The sequence below is a fragment of the Anser brachyrhynchus genome (assembly GCF_964034855.1).
Source record: "Anser brachyrhynchus genome assembly, chromosome: 21".
Classification (NCBI taxonomy): domain Eukaryota; kingdom Metazoa; phylum Chordata; class Aves; order Anseriformes; family Anatidae; genus Anser; species Anser brachyrhynchus.
The window spans coordinates 6,536,793-6,563,787 of record NC_137714.1 but is presented as its reverse complement, the minus strand read 5'-3'; the positions used below and the strand labels follow the sequence as shown (position 1 = coordinate 6,563,787).

At 55.1% G+C, this 26,995-nt stretch overlaps 1 protein-coding gene and 1 long non-coding RNA gene across 5 annotated transcripts in view; one reads left to right on the top strand and one right to left on the bottom strand.

The window, feature by feature from the left end:
- ACAP3 (ArfGAP with coiled-coil, ankyrin repeat and PH domains 3) overlaps window positions 1-26,995 on the top strand; it is an 80,376-nt gene that overhangs the window by 19,882 nt on the left and 33,499 nt on the right. For all 4 annotated transcript variants that reach the window (XM_080563881.1, XM_080563879.1, XM_080563882.1 and 1 more), the window contains exons 2-4: window positions 15,765-15,822; window positions 19,278-19,397; window positions 19,905-19,958. In XM_080563881.1, the coding sequence (XP_080420007.1) occupies window positions 15,765-15,822; window positions 19,278-19,397; window positions 19,905-19,958 (232 nt within the window). The remainder of the gene's footprint in view (window positions 1-15,764; window positions 15,823-19,277; window positions 19,398-19,904; window positions 19,959-26,995) is intronic.
- LOC308181153 lies at window positions 22,437-26,582 on the bottom strand. The gene is made up of 2 exons (XR_013941343.1): window positions 26,448-26,582; window positions 22,437-26,090 (listed from the first exon to the last, which is right to left on the bottom strand). It is a non-coding gene; the product is annotated as an uncharacterized lncRNA (long non-coding RNA).

Genomic DNA, 26,995 nt, shown 5'->3' with positions numbered 1-26,995 from the left:
ATCTGTGTGTGTTTTGTAAGCATTAACTAGTAGCCAAGATGCGTACAGAAAAACATAGCCCTTGGCTTGACTAGTCATGTAAAGATATTAATAACCACGCACACAAAGGAAATGATTAAGGAATAGGCAGGGTTCCTAATTGAATGCTTCTTCCCCATTCAGGGGAGGAAGGGTGTGAAATCTTTCTTGTGCTTGCCAGCTCCTGTTACAGGAATCAGTCGCTAGCCCCGTTTGTGCGACAGGTTCGCCTGCAATGCAGAGCCAGTTCTTGGGGCAGGGCTGGGCTTTCTTTGGAGCCCCGCGAGGAGCTAGGAGTGCAGCTCTGCAGGACTTCCTGCAATTTTTCCCCAATTTTTATTTCAGAACCGGAACGGGCTGAAAAATCGATCAAAGAAATTCCAAATGTGATATGAAATTCCAAAGTCTTTTTTTTTTTTTTCATTTGAAAACCGTCACTCCATTTCCAGCTGGGTTCAGATCATGTTGTGGAACTTGAGAGACAAAAGAGCTGGATTGCGAAGGAGTGGAGGCAGAAAAGGTCGGTGCATCTCTTCCCTCCAGGATGGGACTATTCCTGGTCTCAACACCGGCCCACGAAATGCCTCACTCTGATAAATCAGCACTTTGTAATGCTAAGGTGTTCTTTCAGAAAAGACGTTTTTCTCCAGAAAACTCCCAGGCAGCTCTACGTTTAATGTAAGGCTTCAGGAAGGCGGCGGTGCAGCGCGTTAACTCTTGGCCCTACTGATTGCATAAGCAACGCAGCCGGCAGGCTTTGATGTGCGATCCCTCCTACGCAGCCCTGAGCAGGAGAACCTGCTTCGCAGGGAAAGGAAGCGTTTGGTAACACATCAGCTATATCCAGAGCTTTTCAGACGTTTCTTCAGCCTTTCCTGCTGATTATTGCCACGCCGAATGATCACACCTTGTAAATGAGGACTGACAGAGTTCTTCCTACAATCTTTCCTGGTTAGGGAATTAATTAGGGGGTGAACAGCACCGACGGACTCCAGGCTCGTGGTCACGTCTCTGTCCTCACATTGAGGTCAGGGTGTTTAAAGAATTTGAGAAGGTTGAGTTAAACCAAGTTAAGCAGCGTCGGACCAAAGGAGAGGATTTGGATTTGCCGTCGGGTATCGGTGTGACTCCCAGGGGTCCTGCGGTGGTCCTTAAACTCCAGGCCAGGTTCTGGTTGTGTTTACGCTGGTGGAAGCTTGCTGAATTTATTGGGCTGGTATAAATGAGAGGGTTTGGGCAAGTGGGGGTGGAAGTGAATGTCCTAAAAGAAAGCCAGAACATTCACAAAAACAAGTCTCATTCAGCCCTGAGTTTGCTTTGTGGTTTCCTTGTGAATCAGAGAAGAAAAAGGGAGTGGGAGGAGGGGAGCGAAAAGATATTCAGAACCCAGTCCAAAAGCAACCCCACGCCCCCCGGCCAATATCTCTCGTGTAGGACATTTGTTTCTTCTGGCAATAGGAGGAAACCTTTCCAGACATTGTCCTCCGAGAACCGTTCGGTCTTTGCAGTTCAAAAGGCAGGCACACGTAAATACGTACGCACGGAGAGTGAGCAAGAAGGAGGAACAGCAGTTACCCTAGCACAAGGGGCAGGTTTCGCTTTTTTGTCATCCAGCAGTGGTTTTAAGGCGTATATGCTCTTACGAGGTGGGCTGAGACCTTCGTGGCCTTCCCATCCAGCACGCTGTCGTGCATCGAGCAACGACCCATTAGTGCCGTGCGAAGGGGCAGGGGCGCAGCCCGCTTCAGCAGCCGTGGAAGGGAGCTCATCAGCCAACACAAAGGCACCTCGCAACGGCAGCCTGCCCCTCGCCCCGGGACCTGCGGCACGGCTTGTTTTAAACCGTGCTGCGTGTGCGAACCTCTCAATGGGATTATTTGGGAGGCCGCACTAATGAAGGGATTATCCGCCGACAGCGGTCGGTGCTCTCCGAGAACTGGACACCGCTCCTGCTGCGGCTTGGGGGGGGGATTCGGGGACGGCGACCCCAGCACGAGGGTGGGTTTGGCTGGAGCCCTGCCTGCCGCGGGGCTGTGGCGCGTGCCCTTGTGGCTGTGCTGGCATCCAAGCCCCGATTTGGAATACGGGCGCTTTGGGGTGATTTGGGGCTCAGGAGGGGATGTGGCCTCGCACGAACGGCGCCGGGCGGCGCAAAGCGAGGCCTGGGCGAGGAGCAGGCCGGCGAGGCTCAGCCTCGGCGCGGGCTGGGGACATCGCGGGGAGCTGGGGGAGAATAGCTCCTGTGTGCTCCTCTGCCCCGGGCTTGGTGGGAACAAGGGCCAAAGTGTGCGTGGTGCTCGCGCTTGGGGTTCAGGGGGATATCTGTCACTGCCTCTGCAGCGAAGGGACGCCTGCCGCTGGCGAATCGCGGTGTCTGAGTTCCTCCGTGCGGCTCTCTTGCCGCAGTCCCTCTTTCTCTCTCTTATCAAGCGCTTCCGAGCCTGGTGAGGGACAAGGAGGCTGCAGAGCCAGGAGCGTGGTCCAGCAGAACGGGGAACGGGGAGCAAGACCCTGACCCTGAGAGCAGCCCAGAGCCCCTCTCTCCTGCTGCCTTGCCCTTCCCCTGGCTCGCCGGCCCTCCCCGTGGCTTTGCAGCCCCAGGTCTGAGGCGAGCAGGCTCGGCATCTCCTGCCAGGCTGCGTGTGCCTGCGCCTGTGGGTGGGAGCCTGGATATTGAGGAGCAACACCAAGTTTGCTCCACAGCAATAGCCGTGATAGACTAAACAAAATCTTGCACACATCTGCAGGCCAGCTATTTCTGGGTCGAGGCAGAAGGCTCGCGCAGCATAGCAGCATCCATCTAACATCTGTCAGTGGTGTTTTTTTTTTTTTTTCCCAAAACAATTTTTCTGTGAAATTCTAGCAAATTGTGAGCCCCGAGTCTACCTGCCACCCAGACAGTCACCAGCGAGGTGCAAGGCTGCGCTATTTTGCGTAGAGCAGATTTGTTTTTCTAACCAAAAACTTGTTTGATCCCTGCTGATATCAGAAGATTTTCCCCTCTGGTCTTACGAACATCACATAGATCAGTGACAAGGTGTCTGACCTTCGTTTCCAGCCTCTAATTGATCGTTTGCGCGGGCAAACATTCAACGTGTGATTCAATGTCTCAATTTACGAGGCAGACATTTAACAGTGGGTTCTGCGATTCATCACCCACCTCCGACCAGTACGTGTGCTGCTCGTACATCTGTCCGGCCCCGCCGGCTTACCGGTGAGGATGGTGGGTGTGGGTGGGGTGATGCCGCCGTGCCTCGTGCCTTGCCCAACTCATCTGCTTTCACCTGCGGCCCAAATTCACCCCTCACGCCACGGCACTCGTCCCCTTGTGTTGCTGAGAGCTGGGCGTTGGCAATTCATTTCTGATAGTCAAGTTTTAGCTTCACGCGATGGCACGGGGCTCAAGGAAACCAAGGGCTGGTTCCAGCGAAAGCCCGGTAGCCGTGGGCAAAGAAAAAGGATTTTGTGTTTCTTATCTGAAGATACGCCATGTGGGCGTATTTTAAAGCACGTGTGTGGACATATTATGAAGTACAGCGGACGTGTTTTTATTTAGAGGAGGTCAGCAACCTGCCCCTTGACCTGCCGTGTCTCTGGCAGCAAGCCCTTTCCTCACTCGGTCTCGGCCAGCCTGGGGTGCTCGGCTGGGACGAAGACGCTCGCTTAGTGCCTGGCGTTTGTGGTGGTTTGCAGGTGTGCACACCTCCTGTGCTCTGCACCAAACTGCTCTTTAATGCCAGCCTACAGGAAGCTGTGAGCGCTCACATGCCCAGCTTAGAGGCACCCCAGCCCTTTCATCTCCCCGTCGGGGACAGCAAGGCACCCCCGGGATCAAGCAGAGCTGCCTGGAGCATTTCCTCCCCAGTTTAACTCCTTGCCGGGCGTATCTCCGGATCTGGTTCGACCTACTGGCCGTACCAGCACAACTGGCTGCACAAAGGCATTTCTCCGCTCCTGCAAACTGCTCCAGCTGACCGAGTTGGGCAGAGCACGCGCTCAGCGCTCGGCACCCGCCTGAACTCCCATTGAGTTTGGCGGAGGTGAGAGACAGCTCTAAAACCAAGCCTCTGCCTGAGGGCTTTGCATACGCGTGACCTTTAAATCGGAGCTGGGTCACATTTGGCCTCCGAGCCCCGGTCAGTGGAGGCCCTGATGTTACCCCACCTCGGGGGCTTGCTCGTGGACAGCTATTGCCGCTTGGCCCCCTTTTGGGGCAGACCAGAGCTGCGAACCCTGGTTTCTCGGGAGCTGTGGAAGAAGACAAGCACGTAAGGGAGGCAGCGGTACCCGCAGGCCAGCACGTTAGTGAGTCCATGCACTGAATCTCGCACCTCGATGCTCGCTGTGACTCCCTCAAGCCGGTAAGATGTCCCTGGTGTGTGCTCGAGCAGGGTTTTGTACCTAGTCCGTCACAAATTGTACCTGGGAAGCTTATTGTTTGCCACTTCTGATAAATTCCCCAGACTGCAGAGGTTCAACGCAAAAGGGCGGCAGAGGAGAGTGGGCAGAGCGAAGGGGGGGAGACGCTCACGTGTGGCACCGCAGCTCCTTCCTGTCCTACACCCCTGCGGGTGTGCGGGGTGAGCAACCACAGCTCCTGCTCCGAAGGGCGGCTCTGGCCTTTTAAAGCAAAGGAGAAAGGTTTTTTTTTTAGGGCTAAAACCACAAGAAAATAAGAGTTAATTCCTGCAGAGCTTCTGGTTCTTAGTTTGGAGGGAGCAGCTCCCATCTCCGTGACCTTCCCACTCCTCCTGCGTTAGTCCCTGCGCTGCGTGGAGGTCTGCGTGCGCGCGGCGCTGCCGCCAGGGCGACGAGGCTCAGGACATCTGCGTGCGTGCCTCCAAGGACCCTGGGGGGTCATTTTTTTTTTAAGAGATGATGCTTTTGTTTCGGCTTCAGCCTGGGCTGACTCTCATGCAATTTCTGGTTGCAGGGAGCACGGTGACATGCACGCACATCCCACTTCCCCTCCCGCCCTGAAAATACTGCCGGTCCGGCTTCGCGAGTCAGCAAGTTTCAGGCCCCTCAGTGACTCTGCCTGAGGCTTCCAGCTGCCTAGGGAGCACGGGAGACCCAGATTATTTTCTGTAGCCCCGTAAGGGGCAGGCAGGAGCTGTTTTTTCCTCTCCTCCACTGAGAATCGAACCGATGTGCTAAGGGAGTTTCTCTTTTACCTGCGGACAGGTCTCTGTTGACACCACGAGATTGGTCTTTGCCACCCTGTGCAGTGAACCCCACGCTCACCCTATACCTTGCAAGCAACGCTGCCCTTTCCTAGGTGGAAACCGAAGTGCTGTCAGGTGTCTCAGACCTCATCCCGCATGGAGCAAACAACCTGCTTTCACTCGAGCAGCAGACCTCAGTTTGGGGTGGAATAAGAGAGAACAATCTTTGGTCTAGCCTCGCTGACACTACGAAACACAGAGTGGCAGTGGGAAGGGGCCGGCTCTGAAGCTAAAGTTAGCTATCAATTCTCGTGTGAATGCTGCTGACTTAAAAGGCAGAGAGCAAAAGCATCACATGTGCCTGTTTCCAGCGTAATTACTCAAAATCTAGGTCAGCGTTTGCACTGTAGCAAGCATTTATGCTTGGAAAGGCTATTGACTTGTCATCGCTGGGGGTGTGTTAATAAATCTCCGGCAAATGTTATCAGCGATCTGTTCACAGCATCTTTGATCTGAAGGTCTTTGAGCGCAGCTGTCATTAAGGGAAGCTCCTTGTGCAGCTTGGTGGAAGCAGCTCCATTTTCCAAACGGGGAGAGCAAGGGAGGGAGCGAGTGATTTCTGTTGAGAGGGCTGAGTCACTGCCGGAGGTAAGGATGCGACCCAGGAGCGCCGGCTCCCCGGCTCCTGCTCCCAGTCTGCAGACAGCTCTCTGCCCAGCCTCCTCACACCCACCCTCGTGCTGTGATCTTCCCAGGCATGCAGCTCCAGCTGCAGGAAGACCTCTCTGTGGCGCTGTAAGGGCAGCAGTGGTGCAGGTGGCACAGCACCAGGTCAACATTTACGTGGCCTTTGGGCGAGTGCTGCAGCCAGCAGGGCCGGCGGGAGCTCCCTCCCCGCTGCGCACAGGGGCAGGGAGGTCGCAGGGAGGGACAAGGGGATGAATAACAAGGGGACCAGGGAACAAGCTGCGTTGCCCAAGCATCTGAAGCACCCCAGGAAGCAAATGAGGCTGCTCAGAAGCTTGATAAGGATGGGTAAGAGCAGTAGCAGCAGGCTCAGAGGCTGATGGAGGAGCATTTCCCTTAATATCACTTTCTCCGGATCCAAACCACCACCAGGAGAAACAGAAACCCCCCCAGGGATGAGAAAGATGGGATCTGCACTGCCTCCATCCTGCTGCTGAACGCAGTTTTACCGTTGATCCGCAGGACATGAACATTTTCCTTTGGAAGTTGCTGCTCTGAAATAGAAGTTAAGCGTTTCTGAAGTCACTGGTCTTCCACCCAGCAGAGTTTTGTCAAGACTTTCTCCTGATCTTGCAGAAGGAAAGAAAATAGACTCTGAGGGCCGAGGGACTGGACGTCAGCCGCGTTGGTTCCTCTCTAGAAGGAAAGAGGGACTGGTGAGACAGCTGAGGACAGCGCTGTCCGTGTGCTGAGACCGAACCGTGCACGTCAGCTCCTTTCCGCCATCTGAAACCCAGGCAGCAACCGGAGGGTAACACATTGGGTCCGACTCCCAGATGCATGCAGAGCTTTCAGTTACCCAGGCTGCTCCTCCTGGGCTCCCCCTCATCAGCGCCAGGTGTTTAGAAGAGGATGACTGCAGGTGTGGAAGAGCAAGAGCTGGGGATTGGCACGCGCGGGGTTGGTGGGAGAGGCTGGTTTGATTAGGAATTGGTATGCAGCGGAGCTGGAAAGCCGTGTGGCTGCTCATTTTGAAATGCAGAGCACGACAGGGCTGTGCCTGGCCCACATGTGCCCAGCTGGGGCCGAGGGCTGGTTTGGAGAGCTAACGGAGAAGAAGCAAGGAGAAGCAGATGGCAGCAGCGCTCGCCAGCCCGGCCATCAGCCGCTGAGCCTCTAAAGCCTCAGGTGCAACTTAATCCCAAATTATCGCTCCTTGGCTCCAGGCACCCCACTGCTGCGTGTGTAACTGGGGGAGGGCCGAGCCCTTTGTGCGCTGGTGCTGGGTGTAGCGGTAACCACGCTGTCCTGTAGACAAAGCTGTTTCCTCCTGTTCCTCCTGGCCCTTTTGGCTTCACTCCTATCCATCCCCGTCCCAGGTCTAGGCTGACTTCCCACAGGAGTCCGGTTTGAGACTGGGCCCGGCACTCAGCGGGCACTGTGCTCGTTTGCCTTGTGGGGTTCAGCAAGATGAGCCCCCTTTCCGTGCCTCGATGTTCCCGGCTAAGCCATAAGGTGTGTGTGCAGCATCTGAGGCTCCGTTTGTGTCTGCGGAGAGCTGTTGGGTCAGGACGGGCTGGCACTGCTGGAGCACTCGATCTCACCCAGGGCAGCTCGGCAGCCCCTGCAGAGACCCCTCTGGGAGGTGCTCCGGCAGCATCGTGCTCGTCGATCCCTCACCTAGAGGAAACATCTCACCTAGAAGCATCATCTCACCTAGACGAAGCACCTCACATAGAAGCATCATCTCACCTAGACGAAGCACCTACCCTAGACTCTCCTCCCTCTCCAGCCCCCGCTCCAGCAGAGGTAGGACGCTGCGCTGCCATTCAATGCCACTACCCACTCCCAGTGCTCCGTGCTCCTTGCCTCTCCCACATTTCCTGCATACTCCGCTCAGTTCCCTGAGAAACTTCGGCTCCTTTTGGCTATCTCGCAACCGGTCCCACGCTATTTCCAGGAGCAAATGCACAAAGCCGTGCAAATGGAGCTTGCATTTTGCGCTGGAAGCCGTGCAGTTGCAGGGTTCCTATGGATACAGTCACCGTGGAGCTGTTGCCATGGTGCTGTCTGCTCCCACTGACGGAGAGATGCAAAATATTCTTCTTTTTTGGAAGCAAGGCGGAAGAGCAGTGGGTACCAGAGGGCACAGAAGCACGGAAGCTTTCCGAGAGGTATTTAAAGAGGCTAATAATAACTTGGTGTTAGAGCTTGGCCAGCTCTGCTGTCTGTCTTTGTCAGGTTCCTTATTTTTAATTTTCTGCAACTTAAGGTAACGGCCAGCAAAAGGAAGCAAGACGGACGCACTCGCTGCAGGGTCACCCCCAGCAGCATTTCACCGTGCAACAAATGCAGCACTTCCCTTCTTGCAAAAAATAAATAAATCCAAGGAGTGCCCACCAGTAAGAAGTGCGTGGCTTTTACCTCACCTCAGTTGAAACCTCCAGAACTAAGGCTTGCAAGAAGACAAGGATGTGGAGGTGGAACTCAAAATCCCATCTTCTCCTGCAGGCCCCCTTTCCTTGGAGGCACACGCTCAGCTCTAGAAGAAAGCCCTAGAAGAAAGTCAGTGCTCCTCTGGAGGGAAGCTTGGCAGCTGTTGGTGACCCTGCCAGGCTGCTGATGGTCCTGGAAGAAGGAGTCGAAGGAGAAGGGCTTGTGGCTGTGCCAGCTGTCCTCGTCTAGGTAGGGGCAGAGCTAATCCCATCAAGGCAAACACCGCTTTCCCTGCATTTCAGGGAGAACCCAGTCAGATTTAATAAATAACAACAGCCGCTCTGCACACCTGCAGCTCCTGGCTCTGAGCATTTTGCCACCGCGATGCAATTAATCCTCCAAACGCTCCCGTGAGGGAGGGAAGGATTCGTTTCTCGGCCTCTGAATAGCGATATCGGGGCGTGGAGGCAGTGACAAGGGGCCTCCAATGATGCTGGGGCCATCGGGAAGAGCATCGAGGAGTTCCCCTTGCCTGTCCCGAGCTCTGGAGAGCCTGTGTTGAGCATCACCGGGTGACACACAGCGTAGGGCCCGCAGCAGCCTGATTTAGAACTACATCAGCTATTTTCCCTGTCTCGAGAGTCCTTTTTGTTGTGCACACACACGCAGGCGAGGTGGGTTTCTAGGAATTACCGAGCCCTCGTGGCCCACTCGGCATGCGGATCAGACGTGATCGGGGTGTGAGAGCGCTGCTTTGGGCACAGGGCGGCTGCTTCGTGTGCGGCTCGTCGTGGGCAGGAGAGCTTTGATGCTGAAGAAGCGGTCGAGGGATGCAGCTTTGAGGGAGGGTTTTACTCAGAGCAGCACAGAGGGCTTGTAAAGGAGGGGGGACACCGTGTAGCAGGGAGATGGATCGCGTATACGAGTCACCGATCGGCCTGAGTTAGCGTTGGTATAAAAATTCAGCTTTCTACAGACGGTGAGTGAGCCAGCCTTTGCAACTCAACGTGCCTCGGGGACAAAGGAGCCCGCTGCTTAATGTAACCACCGGCAATCTGGTCACTGCCTGCGCTGGGTTTGCCTGAGCCTCCATGCTGAAAAAAAAATCTTGTCCTTATTTTCTTCTGCCTCAGTTTCCCTGCCAGCAAAGGGAGGAAAGCCAAACGCCCTTCCCAAGGGAAGAGAAGGGTTGTAATTAAGTCAACTGTGTGAGGAGCTCTGACAGCCGCAAGTAGAAGCAGTTGCTGTTATAGCAGCTAATAATTCGCAATTACATTTTGTGTTCTTTTGGATCTCTTCTTCATGTAGTTGCCAGAGGTAACGGAGCCCTTTTAAGTCATTTTATTGCTTTTAATGCCGGCTTTGGTGCTGGGTTGCTGCTGTCCTTGCCTTCCGTTAGCACACGCGTGGTTGTGTCAGAGCTGACAAAACCCAGCAGAACCGTGGCCGAGGAAACTGTGACTGTTGTTCCACCACGAAGAAAAAGAAGTGTCAAAAACGCAGGCAGGCCTCGCCGAGAAACGCGAGCTGATCCCTTCATGCCTCCACCGCTTGGCAGCGCGGGTTTATTTAATCCCGAGCTTTGTTAATCCACGGCGTGCCTGCGTGGTGCTGCAGCCAGCGCCTCACCCGAGGATCCCCCGAGCTTCCCAAACACGAGGGAGTCACTGGGTGCTCGCAGTGTCACCGCGAGGCAGACGTGTATCAATTTAGCAATGGGGAAGCCAAGGGCTGGCTTAGGTGGCAGCTAATAATAAGAACAGAGTCGTCAGGCCTGCTGATTGCTCCCGTCATCACAAACCATCCCCTCTATAAGCCTATTTGTAAGCGGAGTCAGAAGCAAACGGTGAGTAACGATAACCTAACTCCAAGGGGGCCTGTGGTTCACCTGTTGGAGCCAACGTCCCTCTCTCCAGATGTCATTTCCCCCCGGCTTTTGTCCCTCATCCCCTGCCAGCCCTGTTCTAACCGCATCCGAGCACGGCTTAAAAATCCCAGCTCGCTTCTTGGATGCGGGAGGTAATTCTCCTGGTGCTTGGGCTGTCTGCTGAGCGCTGGCAGGACCACAGGAGGGGAAAGGCAGATGGCTTCTTGCCATGGGCCCTGTTCTCCAGCCATATAGGTTTATTATTACTCTTATTATTATTATTTTGCATCCCTTTCCCCAGGGGATGTCCAAATGCTTCTGGGAAGATTTTTGTCGCCTACAAATCGCGCTTCTGAACGGCTTCTCTAAAGCACAAAGAAAAATTCCCAATGGAAACCCCTCAGGACGGCGGGGAATCGCTGCTTTCTCCGAGCAAGGAAACTCGAGCCTCGTCCCCGCAGCTGGAAGGGCTGCGCTTTGCGCTCAACAGCTAGCAGAGGAGGTCGCGGGTGGTTTTCTCTTCCCGCATGACGGAAATAGCCCAGGGCCTGGAAAAGCATTAGCAGGAAGAGCGCGGCATCGGGAAGCATGAAGGGCACACGGCCAAGAGATGACTGCACAGCTTTTAGCTGCCCAGTAATGGGGACGTTGCTTTTTTTGGGGGGGTGGGTGAAGGGATTCGGCTCCCTCTGTTCGAGTCACTTGGTTTCCTGGCCGCATGGCTCCGCGTGAGTGAGGGAGCCCAAATCTGAGCATCCCCGAGCGCACACAACACTCTGGCTGCTGCCGAGCCTGGGGTCCTCTGCTTGTGCGGGAAGCCAGGCGTGCTGTGGATGTGGAAGCGCGGGGTTTCAGCCACCCACCCTGCCTCTCCATCGCCCTCCCGCGTTCCCTGGGACAAAGCGGTGGAGCTCGGCAGCAAGGGAGGGTGCCGGGGTGGCATTGCTCATCCCCGCGGAGTTAGTCCAGGTTCTCGGCTTGCTTGTGTGACTGAAGAGCCTTTTACCTCTGACACGCTGGTGGAAGTGGGTGAATTCAAGTCGGAAAGCAGTCGTGCTGAAACCTATTATTTCTCCAGGAAGGCGTGACCGGCGGGCTCTGGCACCGTGTCTGTGGGCAGGGTGAGGACACTTGGAACCCCAGAAGCCCAGGGGCGGACTTAGGCACGTTGTGACCTCGAAGGATGGGAAATCAGGTGGCCGAGGATCTGATAGTACGTCTTTGCCCAAGCTTTGTCCCTCCACGGAGCACCGTGCCAGGCCTGCCAGGAGGGCTCTGTCACCACTGCTTTAGCTCATCTCCAGCGTGCTCGCAGCGTGCTGGAATAGCACAGATCACAACAAAGGTGTCTGGCGTGAGTGCACGTGGTCCTGGGCAGGGACTGCGGTGAGTTTGTGTGCAAGGGAGCCAGACCTGTTACTTGTGAAGATTTTGCTCCCTGGTTTCTCACAAAGAAAGGTCCCCAGCCGAGGAGACGAGGCGTACCAGAGAGGACACTGCAGGGTAGGAACTGGGCTCTTGGTTGAGGACTGAGACCCCTTTGTCTTGCACGTAACAGCTTATCTAATGCGAATGTGTGGCCGCACTACGCCTAACCACAGCTCTGCCTCACAATTCATCTCTCCAAGGTCTTCGTTCCCCCCACGTAGCTGGAAGGATGGCCAACTGTTCCCCCTTGCCTCCTGTGATGCATCTGGAACTCCGTCAGAGTCCTGGAGCTGAACAGACCCTGAGATCACTGTCCTTGAAATCAACCACTCGGGACCTTTTATGTCAAGTCTGCACAGCAAACACAAAGCTCGAGTTTCATGCTCTCCCAGCCACGGCCAACTGCGTTCATACCTTAGTGGATTCCAGACCCAAAATTTCTTCCTCCTCCACACAGAGGCCAAATATATCAACTCCTTTTCTTAGGGCACGATAAAAATGGGGAGTAAATTATAGATGCTCTCTCCACCTTCTGGCAGGGAACATGCTGCTAGGCTGCCTCGCTATATTAGCTTCTCGCTGATGTCTGCAGATTGAACAATGGCTGCTGTTGCTTTCCTGGAAAGAAAAGCAACCCCAGAAAACCCGTCTCTCTCTCTCTCTTCCTCTCTTTTTTGCTGGTTATTATGTCCAGCTATAAGAAGCAAGAAGAAACCGAGTGGAAAAATTGAATCTGGCAGTAAGAGGGTGATGCATGAAGGCACACGACTTCCAAACCCAGAGAACAAAAATAGCTGAAAAAAAAAAAAAAAGCCTGAAAGGAGCTCTTTAATTATTCCATTTCTTTCTAAAGCTTTGCCCCTGGCACAGCCAAGCTGCCGTTCCTATAGGGCAACCATATGTGTAGCAATAAAGCTCGGGCACCGCATTGTCAGAGAGAAGGGAGCTTCTTTTTTGGCCGTGCTTTCAAAGAGCTGGTAGCGGATCGATTGTGGCCAGAGCCCTGGGTGCGGGGAGGGCACGAGGGGGGCTGTGCTCCCGTAACGAGCCACCAGGGTTTCATTTTCGGTCCAGCTGATGCGAGGGTGGGCGGTCAGCTCCCCGCCCGAGGTCTGGAGGCTGCTCCCGGGGAGCTGCTCGGGGAGGAGCTCGGGAGAAGTGCTGGGGAAAAGCAGAGGGTTTGGTTTTTTTCCCCGCTTACTTTTTCAGTCTGCATACACATACTAAAATACCCTTTTCTGAACCGTTAAAGGGGCTTTACATTAAGATCAGCTTCTTAATTATTTTTTTGAGGGCCAGCCCCTTGCTGCCCAGTGGCCTGGGGACCAAGTGTGTACAGAACGACTGGGAAATGGAAGAGAGGGATGCCAGATCAGGTGAGCTGCGACCCAGGAGGGGAACAGACCATGACATTTCTGTGGAGCTGAAGCGTGCTCTGATGGCATCGATCCATTGTCTGACCCTTCTGGTAGTTTGCAAAGTCCCTTTCGGGACTGGTCGGGCAGACAGCAGGGGCGATGCTGTGGGCTGGAGGTGGGTCTGCATTCGTGACTTTCCATAGTGTGCTTAGCACATTAACTTCTTCCCTGAGCGTCCCCGGTGGAACGGAGAGGTGTGTGCAGACGGCAAAGGCTGGCATTACGGTGTCATCCCAAGACAGAGCTCGTGCTTAAAAAAATGAAGTGGAGGAAACGAAGCAGCTGCACTTTACTTGGTGTTTCTGCTGCTATCACAGAAAATTACACTTGTAAAGCCACAGCAAGCAGTTCCCTCCCTTTGCACAAGCGCACCCGCGAGCCCTGCGGCTGCAAAGGGCCGTTTTCAACCTGCAGTTTCTCGCTGTCTCACCTGCTCTGCGCTTTTTTCTTGCCAGCCTCCTCAGGGGTCCAGCAGAAGGCCAGGGGTCAGCTCCCGGACAGCCCCGCTGTATCAGTGCAGCTTCAGGGACCCGTGGCTGGGGCTGGGGAAGGTGTAACAAATGCTCCGTGAAGTGCTCAGCAGGTAGCGGGCTTTGTAAGTACGTCTCACGGCACAGCAGGAAGCAGAGGAGCCGATCGTAGGCAGCAGCTGCATTTCTTGCATCCGGTAGTTTTGAATGAAAGCAGATCCCAAGCTGTCCTCTGTAATACGCGGCGGGGATTAATAACCTCGTGTGCTTCCGCTGGATTTGGTGCTTGGCTCGGGCTGCGACGTAGCGAGCATCACTCGGCGAGATGAACCCAGGGCTCCTGGATGCGGGGAGCGGAGCCACGTCCTTTCCTCGCGCAGCTTTGGCAGGGCTTCGGCGTTCTCGCTGAGGTACCTCACGGGTAATTTCGGAGCAGCGCACCTCCCCGCTCTCCGCTTTGGCCTCCCCTGTGGAAAGAAGGGAGGCTCTGCCCTCGTGTGTTACCACGTGCGTGCCACGCGAGGCGTGCAGGGAGCGCAGTGCCCGTGGCCGTGTGACATCGGCGGGCCTTGGCTGTCACTCATCAGCGCGCGATGCGAGATGTCCCGGTCAGCTCGCTGCTCACAAGCCACATGAAGCCCTGGAGGGTGCTCACGGGTAGAAGAGCCGCTCTCTCACGTGCCCTTTATCTGAAAATGCCGAAGATCTCATGGGTGCTAGGGAAGGAGCTGACAACACCCAGCCTTCTGCCCCCACTCCAGTCCTGCGCGGGGACAGGCTCGCTCCTCGGTCCCACCCGGATTACTCGGGACTGTAGGAAACGTTGGCTGCCTCGGAGCTGACAGATGGGGACTGCGCTCACCTGCAGAAGGTATTAGAAACGTTTTCTATTGAGGAATGCTTGGGATGGATGTTACGGAGTGTGCCGTGCGGGTCTGGTTAGCTGTAAGCTTGGTAAGGGACTGCAGGTGCCGTACTGCTGGCCTGAACCCTCCCTCAGCTTGGAGTTTCCACTTAGGCTTTTTTTTTTCCTCCAGCTTTGTGACCTTTGGGGCTTTCTTCTCAAATTTATTCTCCTTTCTCTTGGAAGCACATCCCTTAGGACAGTCACTGCCTTCCTCGCTCCCTTACTGACTGCAGGCACCACCAGGCACGGGGTTCCTGTGTACTCCAGCGGCTCCTCGGGACTTTTGCTGTTCCCTTTGGTGCGTGAGCATCCTGTCCTTCCGCTGCGCTAGCAGCGTCAATTCACGTGGCCCTCAATCGCCTCCCTCCTCTCTCTCTTCTTTCACCTGGCAAATGCTCGGCGCCGGATTTTTTCAAAGCCCGAGCGTGAGATTTCGGGAACCACCGTTTAAAATTCCGAGCCCGCAAGCTTCAGAAGCTGCTCGTGGTGGAATTTGCCTCGTGTGTCCTTGGTGCACGGGGGCGGCGCGAGGCTCACCGCGCTGCCGGCTGTGCGGTTACAGCAAGAGCTGCCCAAGCCTCGGCGCGGCTCAGCAGCGAGCGGCTCTGCGAGGGAGCACTCCGGGGTTCGCAGCGCTGGATGCCGGCCTCAGAGAAACTCGTTCCGTACCGCACGGCTCAGGCTGGGAATGGTTTTTGGAAATGGCTGAAGTCATGTTGGCGTTTCACTCGGGGAGGGAGGCGCGGTGACCTCTGCGGCTGGATCCCACCAGCCTCTTACGGTCACATCTGTCCAGTGACGCGGAAAGAAAACCGAGCGGATAATCGCGGGGCAGATTTATCCAGACGCGACCAGAGAGCCACGTGTGGGAGAGGGACTTGGGGTGTTCAATGACAGCAGGGCCGAGGGGGGTTTCTGCTCGGGTGGCGGCTCCTGAGGCTCAAGGGACAAATCTCGCCGGGTGGCTGCACCTGAGGCACAATCGCAGCCCAGAAAATCCGTTTCGGTGGTAGGGAGGGAAGCAGTTTGGGCCTGCCAACTAACAGTGCCTGCAGGATCAGAACAAGACTATTGCAGCACACCCGAACGGCCCCGTGACGCTGGCAGAAGATAGCATCGTCTCCATCCCTTTGGTCAGCCCCGAGGAATTCATTTTCCGCCAGGTGGGATCCTGCTTCCCAGAAGTAAGTCCCGAGCTTGTGGAGCGGCAGGAAAAACCAAAGTGGGACGTGTGAACCCCTCCTCCCGTCACCCACCAACACTCATACCTCAGGCCCTCGGATCTTTCCTTTTCTGGGACGCCTTGGCTTCTCTCCCAGTCGTTACAAGCAACCGATTCATTATCTCTTTTTGCTGCTCTCGTTGCAGGGCGACCATCGATGAAGTGGAAACAGATGTGGTGGAGATAGAAGCGAAGCTTGACAAGGTAAGGTGGAGCACGTTGGTTTGAAGTGGGGCTGATGGGTTCCTGCTTGGGAATATGGCCCCACCGGCCCCTGAAAAGGGAACCCAACACAGGCTGCCGGGAAACTGATGTGAAGTACACTGAGCTTGCGCACAGGACCATGTCTCCCTCTACTGACTGGCACCTGTCAGGGCTCCTTCGTGATAGCCAAAGCTGTCGGGACAGGAGGTCCAGACTTGGGCTCCTGATGCTGCTTGGTGGCCTTCCCTGCTATTAACAGAGAAAAAAAAACGGCCTTGTCTTGAAGTGGGAGCTGTTACTGTAAAGCCCAACCCTTCGTTTTATTACAATATCGCTGCACCTTGCAGGGTGTGATTAGACCTTAATCCTGGCCTCTGAAATCCCATCCTGGTTTCCTGGCCTCGTCGCCCTCCTTGAGAGCGTTATTACCCTCCTTTCCCTGCCTCCTTTTCTAGCCCATCGTGCCCCAGAGCTGGCTTGTTGCCGTGTAACTGTGCATCTGTAATTGTGGCTTGCAGATAACAAAAGGGCATTGCGCTGAAATGTTAATTACAGATTCTCTGAAGGTGGGGTGTGCTCGGCGTTCATCTTCTGGCTGCTGGGATTGGCATTCATGGCGAGGGACGCAGTGAGGGTGGATCCTGCAGACGTTGCAGGGACCTGGGCAAAGGCTGTCCCTTGCTTCTAAGGCCTTGAGGACGAGGGGACAGCAGGGCAGGGAGTGCTGAGGTGGCGTGGATCGGAGTCGGAGGCTTTTTGGTGGCTCCTCCACCCCCGCTCGTCCTGACATCTGAGACATCGGCCAAGTTGTTTCTCAATGAGAACAGAGAAATGAAGAGGAGGATCCAGAAGAGCTGTTGGCTTTTTCTCTGTGAGATTTCCCAAAGCTAGCAAGGGAGAAAAATCCCGTGTCTGATAGAGAAACGGGCTTTGTCGAAGTCACAAGCCCTAGGCAAACCCGTGTCCTATAAAACCTATTTACTACTTCAGCTGCTAGAAATAGGCACGAGCTAATTAGTCTCACTGGTGAAGGCTGCAAAGGGATTTAGGCTGTCTGTTTTCCTCTGTGACAAGCCCGAGGCTCTAAGGACGAAGCATGGGGAAGCACAACGTGCTCTGATTGAAGCACGACTGCTGTCAGCGCCCCCGAGGTCGGGCACTTGGGGTGCCAGGGGCCAGCCTGGGGCGAGGAGAGCAGGCTGCGGGCACAGGAGCTGCGCGGGGCTCTCCCCTCTGGGCTGCTCGGTGCTTTGCTGCCGATTGATTTGAGCTCCTTCGGGTGAGGGCTGCGTTAAAGCAACAGACAGGTGCGATTTTGGTCTTCCCCTGACAGCGGCTACGGTGGTATCGTGGTCGTGCAAAGCGGGAGGACGTGCCCTTCTGGTCGTTCGCATCGTTCCCCTGTCGGCTGCAGAGACGAGCAGGCAGAAGGCCTGGGAGCAGGGCGAGCGAGGCTGGAGTTTGTATCTGAAAAGCCGCTGGAGTTCAAATTCGTTTCTCTGAGAGTGACTTTGGACAAGGTTCGGTCATCCCCACTGATAATCCCTCAGCCCTGGCCGGGCCAGGTCCCCTCCTGCGCGCCCGCTGGGTGCGTGCCCGGGGCAGCCCTCGTGGGGCTTGGCGGGGATGCTGCTCAGTGGTGCCCCGGGAGAGCAGCGAACTGCGAGGACCTACCCCGCTTCTCTGCCTTCTGCTGGGCCTCTAGCACGTAGTTTATAAATGATCGGCCTTTTAGCACCTGTTTAAAATGCAGGTAAAGGGCAGCGTAACCGACTCATCAAGGGGAACACCAAGTATCTGGGCCGGGTGCTGTTTCAAAGAGATTTCCTTCGTTTTCTCCCATCTGCAAAGCCGTCACTGCGCCCCTTGGGAGGCTAAGGGAATAGAATGCTGATCAGCGCAGGGAGAAATAAAAAATCCAGCTCTTAAGATTTTTTACTGCGCTTTCTGAACTTCCTGTGCTTTTTTTTTTTTTGAGATTTCGCTACTTTGCAGCCACAGGCAGAAAGGGAGATTTCCAATAACGTCCAGACACGGCTGCTTTCTTCCCTCAGCTAGAGTGACTTCAGGTTTTCCTGCCACTGTCACAGACGCGCTTCCTACCAACGCTGCCCAAGCTCTCTGACGTTCCAGGAGTTTTTCGAGGGCTAGGAAATGCGATTGCAACGTGTGCTTGTGCTGAATGGCCTTCAGCTACCAGTAACACAGCCTTGGCCACAAGTGGTTGCACAGAGGTATTGTAGAAACCGCCACGTTGCAGAATAAGCTGGATTTCCTTTCCAGAGGATCTGTCCAAACCCCTAGTGTCCATCTGGGCTCCAGATGTGACAGGAGCTGTGTCTATTCGCCCTCCTCCTCTGGGCTTGGATGGGATAGTGCGAGTCTGCTGGCTGCCAGAGCTCTTCTGTCAAACTGCGTGGACAGGGGAGCCTGCGAGTGTGAAGGAGCGAGGTCTGCACACCCTGCGTGTACGCAGCCGTACCCTGTGTGGCTTTGTGTGTGTTTATATATCCAGTTAAATCCTTGCAGAACTGCAGGGAGAGGCAAACAGGCTTGTTCTGCAATGCACGTGTATAAAATGTGACTCAGCACACACCCCAGAGCCTGGTGGCTGCACAAAAAGAGCACCGAGCCCACATCAGTTCACCCGTTGCCAGCAAGGCAAACTTGAGCGCTCCTCACTGCCAGCCCGGGGTGAGGCTGGCTGGCAGGGGGGGATTTCTAAAGCCATTGATCCCTACTAAGATTAACATCCCTAAAAGCTCCTGGACTGTGAGAATGGAAAGCTTCAGTTCCAAGTGTTGGTCGTTGTCAGTAGCTAAAGTTTTTCACTTAGTTAAAAAGCCTGGAACCGTGATGATTTAAAAAAATGCTCTGTGGCCATCCTTAAGTTGCAAGTCTCCTGGGCCTTTGGTTTATAGATTTCTCTTGTTTCACTTAACCTTTTACAAGGAGCTTTGGGTGAATGATACGCCAAAGGCCACGATGCCGCAGCCTTTCCAGCCGGTTCCAGGCCTGCGGAGGCAGTTTGCTGTGGCCAGGATGTCTGGGAATGTTCCCGGCAGCTGTTAAATTATCGCAAGTTAATCAGGGCTCCCTGGAGATGTATGCCCGCGCTGCAGCAAACCCCTTCCAAAATGAGGAAGCTGCCCCATTTTGTTCCAGGGAGCTTCGCTGGGGTCATAACACGGGTGGCGATGGGAACCGGAGCGCGTGGCTTGCTTACTGCTGTTAACACCATGTTCCTGAGGACACGGACCCTTCCAGGGCTGTCTGACAGCACGACGTACCCTGAGAAGTGAGGTGTGCATCCCCATTTCTGCCCCGTGCAGTCGGGGTAGCTCGTGTAGCCACAGCAGTAACCCAAGCAGCATCCTGCCCTGAAGGTCTTGCACCACGAAGCCCAGCCTGGCTGCAGTTTGTGTCATCTGCCTCTCTGCTCTCTCCTCGTGCAGCTGGTGAAGCTATGCAGTGGGATGATTGAAGCAGGCAAGGCCTACATCACCACAAACAAGCACTTTGTCAGCGGAGTCCGGGACTTGTCGCAGCAGTGCAAGAAGGATGAAATGATTTCGGTAAGTCGTCCTGCGGGACGGAGGATGGGACACAGCGAGGGCCGGGGAGCATTGAGCTTCGGGGTGCTGTGCATGGACTGTATGTCCAAGACCTTTGTACTATTTAAATAGCCATTTAGCATGAGATTTTATATTTGGGGGAAAGCGGAGACCCTCTGTGCAGTGTTGAGGATCAGAGTGACATTCATCATCTGCAGGGAGAGCTGAACTGTTAAGAAGCCACAGCGCTGGCAAAGTAATCGCAATCTGGGTCAGTAAGCAGGGGTTATTTAGGAAGCAGAGGTAACCAGCCTGCGGAAGAAACAACTGGCGTGGTGGTTCGAGCACTAACCTGGAAGGGACGGGGAGCCTGTGGCTTCCATGCCAGATGTTTATTGGAACACCTTGCCAAGTGACAGAGTGGCTCTTCAGCGGCTTCATGCGAGTCCCTCACAGCCCACTGAGCCCCTGGGGATGCAGGGCAGCTGCTCCTATTCACTGCCAGTTCTCGTTACCTTTCTTTTGCAGGAGTGCCTCGACAAATTCGGAGACAGTCTGCAGGAAATGATCAACTACCACATGGTAAGTCACCGCTTCCTCTTATCTCTTTGTGTGCTGATGGCAACCTCTCACCCCAGGCCCTGACTAGCTGTCTCCTGCGGTTGGCTTACTTGGCTCTGCACAAAGGTGGGATCCGTGAAGGCAGTGTCTGCCAGGGTCCTGTCCCTGCACGTTGGGTAGCCAAGAGAGCTGCAAAGGGCTGCGAGATGTTGTCTCTTGCAGCGGCGTTGAATGGGATGAGCTGTGAGCCTGTTAGAGCTCAGGGGTGATCAACGCTGGCGCATCCTGTGCTCTAGGAAACTGGGTTTCCATGGGCTTGCAGAACAGGTGCCACGTAATGAGAGGACACGTGCAGCTTTGCACAGGTGCCTTTTGGTTCATTTCAGATCAAGGATGTGCAGCCAGTATATAGAGACGTGAGGCCGGAGCCCCCTTCATCGAAGGAAAGTGCGAGCTCACAAAGTCCCACAGTGCAGATGACTTGTTCTTTGTGGATAGCACAAGGATTTGTAATGAGGCAGGGTCCTGAGGAGCTCTGGTAACTCAGGGCTTCAGCTACGAACAGCTTGCACGCACAGCCTGCTTGCCGTAGGTGTGGAACACGCTCTGGAGCCTGGCGTTCAGCTCTGTGTCACTTGGACACCGGCAAGGCTGGGAATGGGCTGGAACTGAAGGACTGCTTTGTTAGCTGATACTGTGAGCAGGCGTGGGGAGCTGGGTGCAGCTCCTTGCTTAAGGACAGCACAGGACATATTAATGCCACGGTAAAATGAAAGGAAGGAAACGTCCAGACAATGGCTGAGTTACAATCTGCCCCCCCAAACATCCAGCCGTGGCATCTGTAAGCCTGGTGGAAGAGGAAGGTTCTTCATCCGTGGTGGCTCCATGCCAGGACCACAGCGTTGAAGGCTGTAACTCGCTCAGAATTTAAAGCACAGGTGCTTTAAAGCGAAGAAAGCTTCAGGGTGCCAGCACTGGACTGACCCACTTGCACGCCACAATAGCCCTGTCGCAGGGCATTAGGTGCGGTGCTTGCGTTTGGGAGGCAGGCTAACCCCGCGCAGCTGGAGGAGAAGCTGCATCAAGTCCACGGAATTATTTCGTGAAGCAGGTGGGAAGACTGTCTCCTAGTGAAAAATGACGGGGAAAAAGAGGTGCTGCACACGCGGCTCTCTGAGGACTGTCAGCAGTTGGGAACAAACAGCTGCCCTGCAGTGCTGGTGGGGAGGAGAGGTCCAATAAACCAGAGTGAGCATCAGCAAAAAGGGGCGATTATGTCCAAGCAGAGGAAGTCAAACCCTGCTTCTCTGATGCTGCTAAATTTCCCTCTGAAGAGGTAAGGCCTTTCCACCAGGGAGGACGTGAGCCCCCCAGCCTTTACCCCTCCGTTCCCGGGATCGTTTTGCGGCTGCACTGCCGGGGGCTGGCTGAGGGGTGTGCGCAGCCCAGCCTGGAGGCAGCAGCCCCAGCCGGCAGGCTCTGGATGCCGACCGCTGCCTGCAGGCTCCGCTGCGCCAGCTGCACGGCTTCCCCTGGATCCCCGCTCGCTGCCAAGAGTGGCACTTTGGGGATTGCTCTTGCCTCAGCCAACTAAGAAGCAGAAGGACTCTTCCCGGGGCTGCCAAATCCCCAGCTGATGCGGCGTAAACCTTCCCGTGCACCCCACCCTGGTCCGCAGGGGTGAGCTCCCCGCTGCAAGCGAGTCAGGGGCTGTAAAAGGCGATATTTCCCTGCCACCAGCTGCAGGGATAAGGGGAAACGTGCTTCAGCCCTCCCTCCCCCGGGCCTTTGGAGAGCATCCTCCTCCCCTGGCTGCGCGGCAGTGTGGGTCCCTCTCCAGGAAATGGCTTTGGAGTGACTGCTGCATCTTCCGCCCTCTCGGCCGCCGGCTGCTCAATTAGCAGGGTTATTTTTAGTGCCTTCTGCCGTCTCCTTTGTGTGTGTGCGTGCATGCGTGTGTGTGTGTGTGTGTGTGTGTGTGTCTTGGCTCATCCGTGTCTGAGGAGCTCAGCTATGAAGCAGTTGTCAGTGCTTAATCTAGGCATGTGGCCAGGGCAGTATGTACAACTGGAACAAGTTAAAAAGAAGGGAAAATGTCCCAAAAAATCGGTTGAAAAAAAAGCTTGTTCTATAATTTTATTGCTAGAGCACTGGGCCAGGAGACATCCTGCTTCTAGTTCAGCAAAATCCAAGCATAAAACCCTCTTGAGTGCAGCAGATGAACACACAGAGCATTTCCACCTTTCTTTTAATGCACAAAGAGGAGAAACATCAAAGCAGCCTTTGGAGACAAACGACAGAAGAGCGAGTTGAGTTCAGAGGAGCTGGAGTCGGTGTCCTGTGCCTTTTTGTGCTCTTAGCCACGTCGAGGCACGTGCAGGAATTAGAAAGCTCAGCTGGGCTGTTGTACCTTTGGGCCTCAGTTTCCGTACGTGCAAAAAGCATTTCAGGTGCTTGCCTGCCCCTCAGGAGCTGCTGGGAGGACACGCAGAGGCTCTGCTAACGCGTGCCAGGGAAATATCAGGATTGTCGAAGGTGAAGCGACACCTCCGGTAGTGGGTTTTTTGCCCCAAAAATAAAAAGGCGTGAAGGGTTTAATCCTGAGATTAGAGGTGCTGGGATTCAGGGTGTGCTCAGCCACACGAGAGGAGCTGACACGGCGCAGAAACTCCCCTGCACCCGCCGCCAGGCACGGTCCTTGCAGCACGGGGCCCAGCCGAGCTGCTGAAGGATGCAGGAACACCCCCCCCGCCAGGAGAGCTTCCCCACGTGGGCTGGAGGTGCACGATCCGTGACAGGGAACGCGTTCCCAGCTACCTCGGTGAGCTGTTCGAGCAGTGGGTGGCAGACGGCGGTGCCAGAGCCTCGCAGCACCGTTCCCGCACGGCTCGCCGGAGCCAGCCCTGTCCTTTTTCAGGAGCCTGAGCGGCATGAGCTGGAATTTTGCTCGAGGGCCTGAGGTCTCCCACGTGAGCCCTCCTCCTCGCTACATACCACGCCGCAGTCAATAAATTCTGACTGTGCCTTGCCAAGCTCTTCTGTGCTGGAAAAGCTTCTTGCTTGTCTACAGACAGATGCTGCGCTCGCAGCTCCAAAACCTGCGTGTTTGTGCGCTTGCCTCCTTCTTCCTTATCACCCTCCCCAAAACACAAAACGGGTTGAAAAGCTTTAGCGATCTGCCAGCCGATTACCTGTGAGAAAACAGCTTTCCCTCTTTTTACAGAGTTTGATGAATGTAATTAAGTGCCTGAGTATAACAAGATCTCCCCGTAGGTAAAGCAGCATGAAATTGCCACCAGGTCCAGAGCAATACCTTATAATTCTGGGCTACTGGGCTTCCATTTTGAGGCCAGGAGCGGGTGTTTGTATTTACAGCAGTGCAGAAACCCATGGGGGTTTTCACCCCATCGCCAAAAACCGTTAAACCATGGACTTGGAGTGGATCGGCGCTTGCTGCCCGGATTCAAAGAGATCAGAGATACCCAACAAGCGGGTAGTTCGAAGCTGTCAGCACCCACCTGGAGGAGCTGAGGAAGGGGAGGCCGCGGGTTATGCACGGGCAGGAGCGTGGGGCTGCACCGAAGCGTGCCTCTGCCCGAGAGAGGGAGCTCTGCCTGCAGCCCATCGCCCTGCACGTGCCTTGGAAGGAAATAGCGGGGTCCGCAGCACAGCCTCGGCACGTTGCACATCAGGTCAGCCCTGTCGGAATGGCTTTCCCTGGGGAGGTGAGACCCGATGTGAAATGGGATGGCGTGAGGGTTCTTACTGCTAATTACTGGCTGCTGTTACGTGGGGGAAGGAGCAGGGGGCTGTGTGCTGGTGAGTCGGAGGATTTCCTACTCACGTGCTTGGGTTGAAAGCACCTCGGGGCAGAAAGGAACTGTGGCAGGTGTCCCTGGGTGTTGTTTTGCCTTCCTTCTGGGGGCACGTTTCCTTCCTGAGGGTCACCTGGCTATTTACACTGGAAAAATTCCTTTCTGTTTCGGGAACGTGGGACCCCCGCGATGCCATCGGTTTATTCTCTTTTTCTTTACTTAGGAGTTTTTGTGGAGTCTTTTGTACTCAAGGCAGCCCTCTGTAGCCTGTGGAGAAGGGAGGAGATGTTCGCTGGATTCCTCTGGACTAGCTTGTCCTAGGGAATTCCTAGGGGCAGCCCAAGCCCAGGGGAAGGGCCTGAGTCACCAGAACCAGTGAGAAAGATTTACTGAGGGAATCGCTGCCAGGGTTGCAGGCAGACATGGAAGGAGCCTCCCGAAAGGGATACTCCCGGTGACATTTCCATTCACAAGAGCAGTTTCATTCCATGAAGCCTCTTGGGCCATTTCAAGGCCTTGCAAAAGCATCTCGGGGCATTCTGTGCTAATATTCCACATTCCGAAGTAGCATTAGTATCAGAGGCATGAAATAATGCGGCTAACTGCACTTACATGGCCCGCTGCTGGATAACCAGACCGCGTAGGATACGGGAGCCGTGTTGGGGAAGGGGTTATGTCTTGCTGCTAGGGCTGGTTAAAAAAGGTGGAAAAATAGGGGAAAAAAATAAACTTTTCACTGAAAAAAAAGTCAGTAAAAATCAAAACAGAGAAAATCCTTGAGCAGCTCCCACCTACAAAGCCTCCCTCCCGTTAATCTCTCCGGCAGCAGGGCTCTGCCAGCCTGCCTCCACGCCTGCTTGCTGACAGCCCTCCCTGTCTGCGCTTCCTTTCTGCTCCTTCCCGTGCGCTTCCCTCTCTCTGTCTGATCAGCAAGATAAGAAAAGCAAAAGGAGGTGGGTGAAAATGTTGTGAGATGGCTCCGGCTGAGCCCCTTAAGCGCAGCTTCAGCAGCACCAGGTTATTTTCTAGCTCAGAAGGTGCGACGTGAGCGCTGCCCTCACCGGTACTGCTCCGGGCAGCCTCACCGAGACCTGAGCATCCCTGCCTGCCCCAAACCGCCGCAGCCACGGCACGGGGGTCCTCCAGCAGGAGCAGGAGCAGCTCGCAGGGGGGATTTGGCTGTGCTGGGCGAACCAGGAGGCGTTTCCTGGCGAGGAGAAGAAAAGCCACCCAGGCTGCGATGAGTCAGGGAGGCAGGGGTGGGTGTGGAGGGTAGCGGGGGAGTTTGGGGGAAGGAAGAGGGAAGTGAAAGCAGAGTGCTCCCGGGCTGCCCGGGGCTGGGAGAGCACCACCTGCACTTTCTGCTAACACTTGGGAAGGGTCCGGGTGCATCCAGGTACCCCAGCGAGGGATGTCATTTGGGGATGCAGAATCTCTGGCAAGGGGAGGTGCTTTTTGTCATCTCGGGGCTTCGCAGTAGTTGCCGTGATGTCCCCAGTGACGTTGCACTAGTCCTAAAGCCATAAGTGACCTGCAACCCCTTGAAGCTCCGTACCAGCGCTGGATCCTGGCTTTCAGAAAGAGTTAAGTTTTTGTAAGTTTCTGCAGTATCTTAGGACCTCCGCTTTCTAGCTCGGAGAAGGGAGAAGCAGCCTTGATAATATGTGAAAGGCAGAAACAAACTTCCTTTGAATTGAAGCACAAACTTGGAACTTTTAAGCTTTTTGTGAAGGAGACTCAGCTTTAGCTAGGTTCAGAAGTTGGGCTCGGGCTGTGCTGACATCCCGCAGGCGTGACGGAGGTAGTGTTGGTGGCTTGTTTTCCAGAGCACGAGTCCTCAAGTGAGCTGTGTTACAGAGGCACCACAGGTGGAAGTTATTCATGGGTGGCATTTATCTGGCGTGCCATCGCTCGGGAGGCATACGACCAGCCAGACAGGGATAAAAGGCACTCAAGCATCCCTTGGCAGGCAGAGGATGCTCAAAATCTGCCTGGCCCTCCTGCCCCGTAGGTTACTACATTCAGCTGCTAGAGCTATGATGAAAGAGAATTAAACTATGGGAATATGAAATCAGGGGAAAACGTACATGTCGTCGCTGAGCTTTATTCAGGCAGCTGCAGTGGTATTTACGTGCTTTTTCCAGAGCTCTCTCAGGCACACGCTGGACTCAGGACAGACCAAGTAAGCACCTGGGTCCTGGAAAACCTCTGTGCAGTTCTTCAGCAGGCTAGGTGGTGGAAGAGAAGAGGACGTTCCCCCAGCAGCAGAGCATGCAACCTCTTTAAGCTATTCCCACTGGAGTCAATAGGAGCAGCACCAAATCCGGATGGTTGGAGGCTGTTGTAAAGATGATGGGTGATCAGCTTCTGCGGCATGGGGTCACATTCGTTCCCCAGGAGCTGCTCAGAGACAGACGACAACCACAGCCCCCTACACAACCTCCTGAGCTCTGCCAGCCTGGCCACGGCTGCCAGCCCTCACTTGCACACTGCACTGCCCCCGTTTTGCGGGACACTTCTGGGTCAGCATCCCTGAGACAGACAGAAGGATCACGCTCTGATTCCCAGGCCACCAGCCAGCCAGCACCCGGTGAACTGAAACACGGATCAGGCCCCAGACTGTTTGTGGAGTGCTGGTGTCAGAAGGAGGCCTCCAGACTGGCCGCGAGGGAGAGAGATGCAGAATGTGACTCACCCGGTTCATTACCCCTGCTGCTGGGCTGGTGAACTGGTGGAGCTGGAGGAGAGAGCTGCCTTCGTCCCTAGGTCAGGCAGCTGCAAAGGAAGCTCCACACCCTCCATCTGATCGCCCAGGGCCGGTTTTTGCTGGAAAATAGCCGGTTCTCTGCAGGATCCTGATCTCATCTGGGGCTGTGGCTCTTGGTGCTCTAACGGGCCTTGATGGCCCTGCCCAGCCTCACCTGGAGCCTTCCCCCACACCCTCTGCCCATAGCCCCAGCTGCTCCATATAAATTCAGCCCTGGGTTTTCACCCCCTGGTTTGAGCTCTTCTGCAGGAACACGGGTTTTCAGCGTGCCCATGCCTAGCCTTGGAGCCTGGTGATCTTCATCCCAACCCGCAGCATAAATTTCTGCTGTGATGCTGCCTCGTCACCACAGACCTGTCTGGTAACTGCTGGGCCTGATCCTGATGTATGGGCTGACTTCCCAGCTTAGCCTTGGACCTGCTGCTTGTGCTTCTCTTTGGCAATTCTCACCATAAATGCATTGCTTTCTTCTCTAC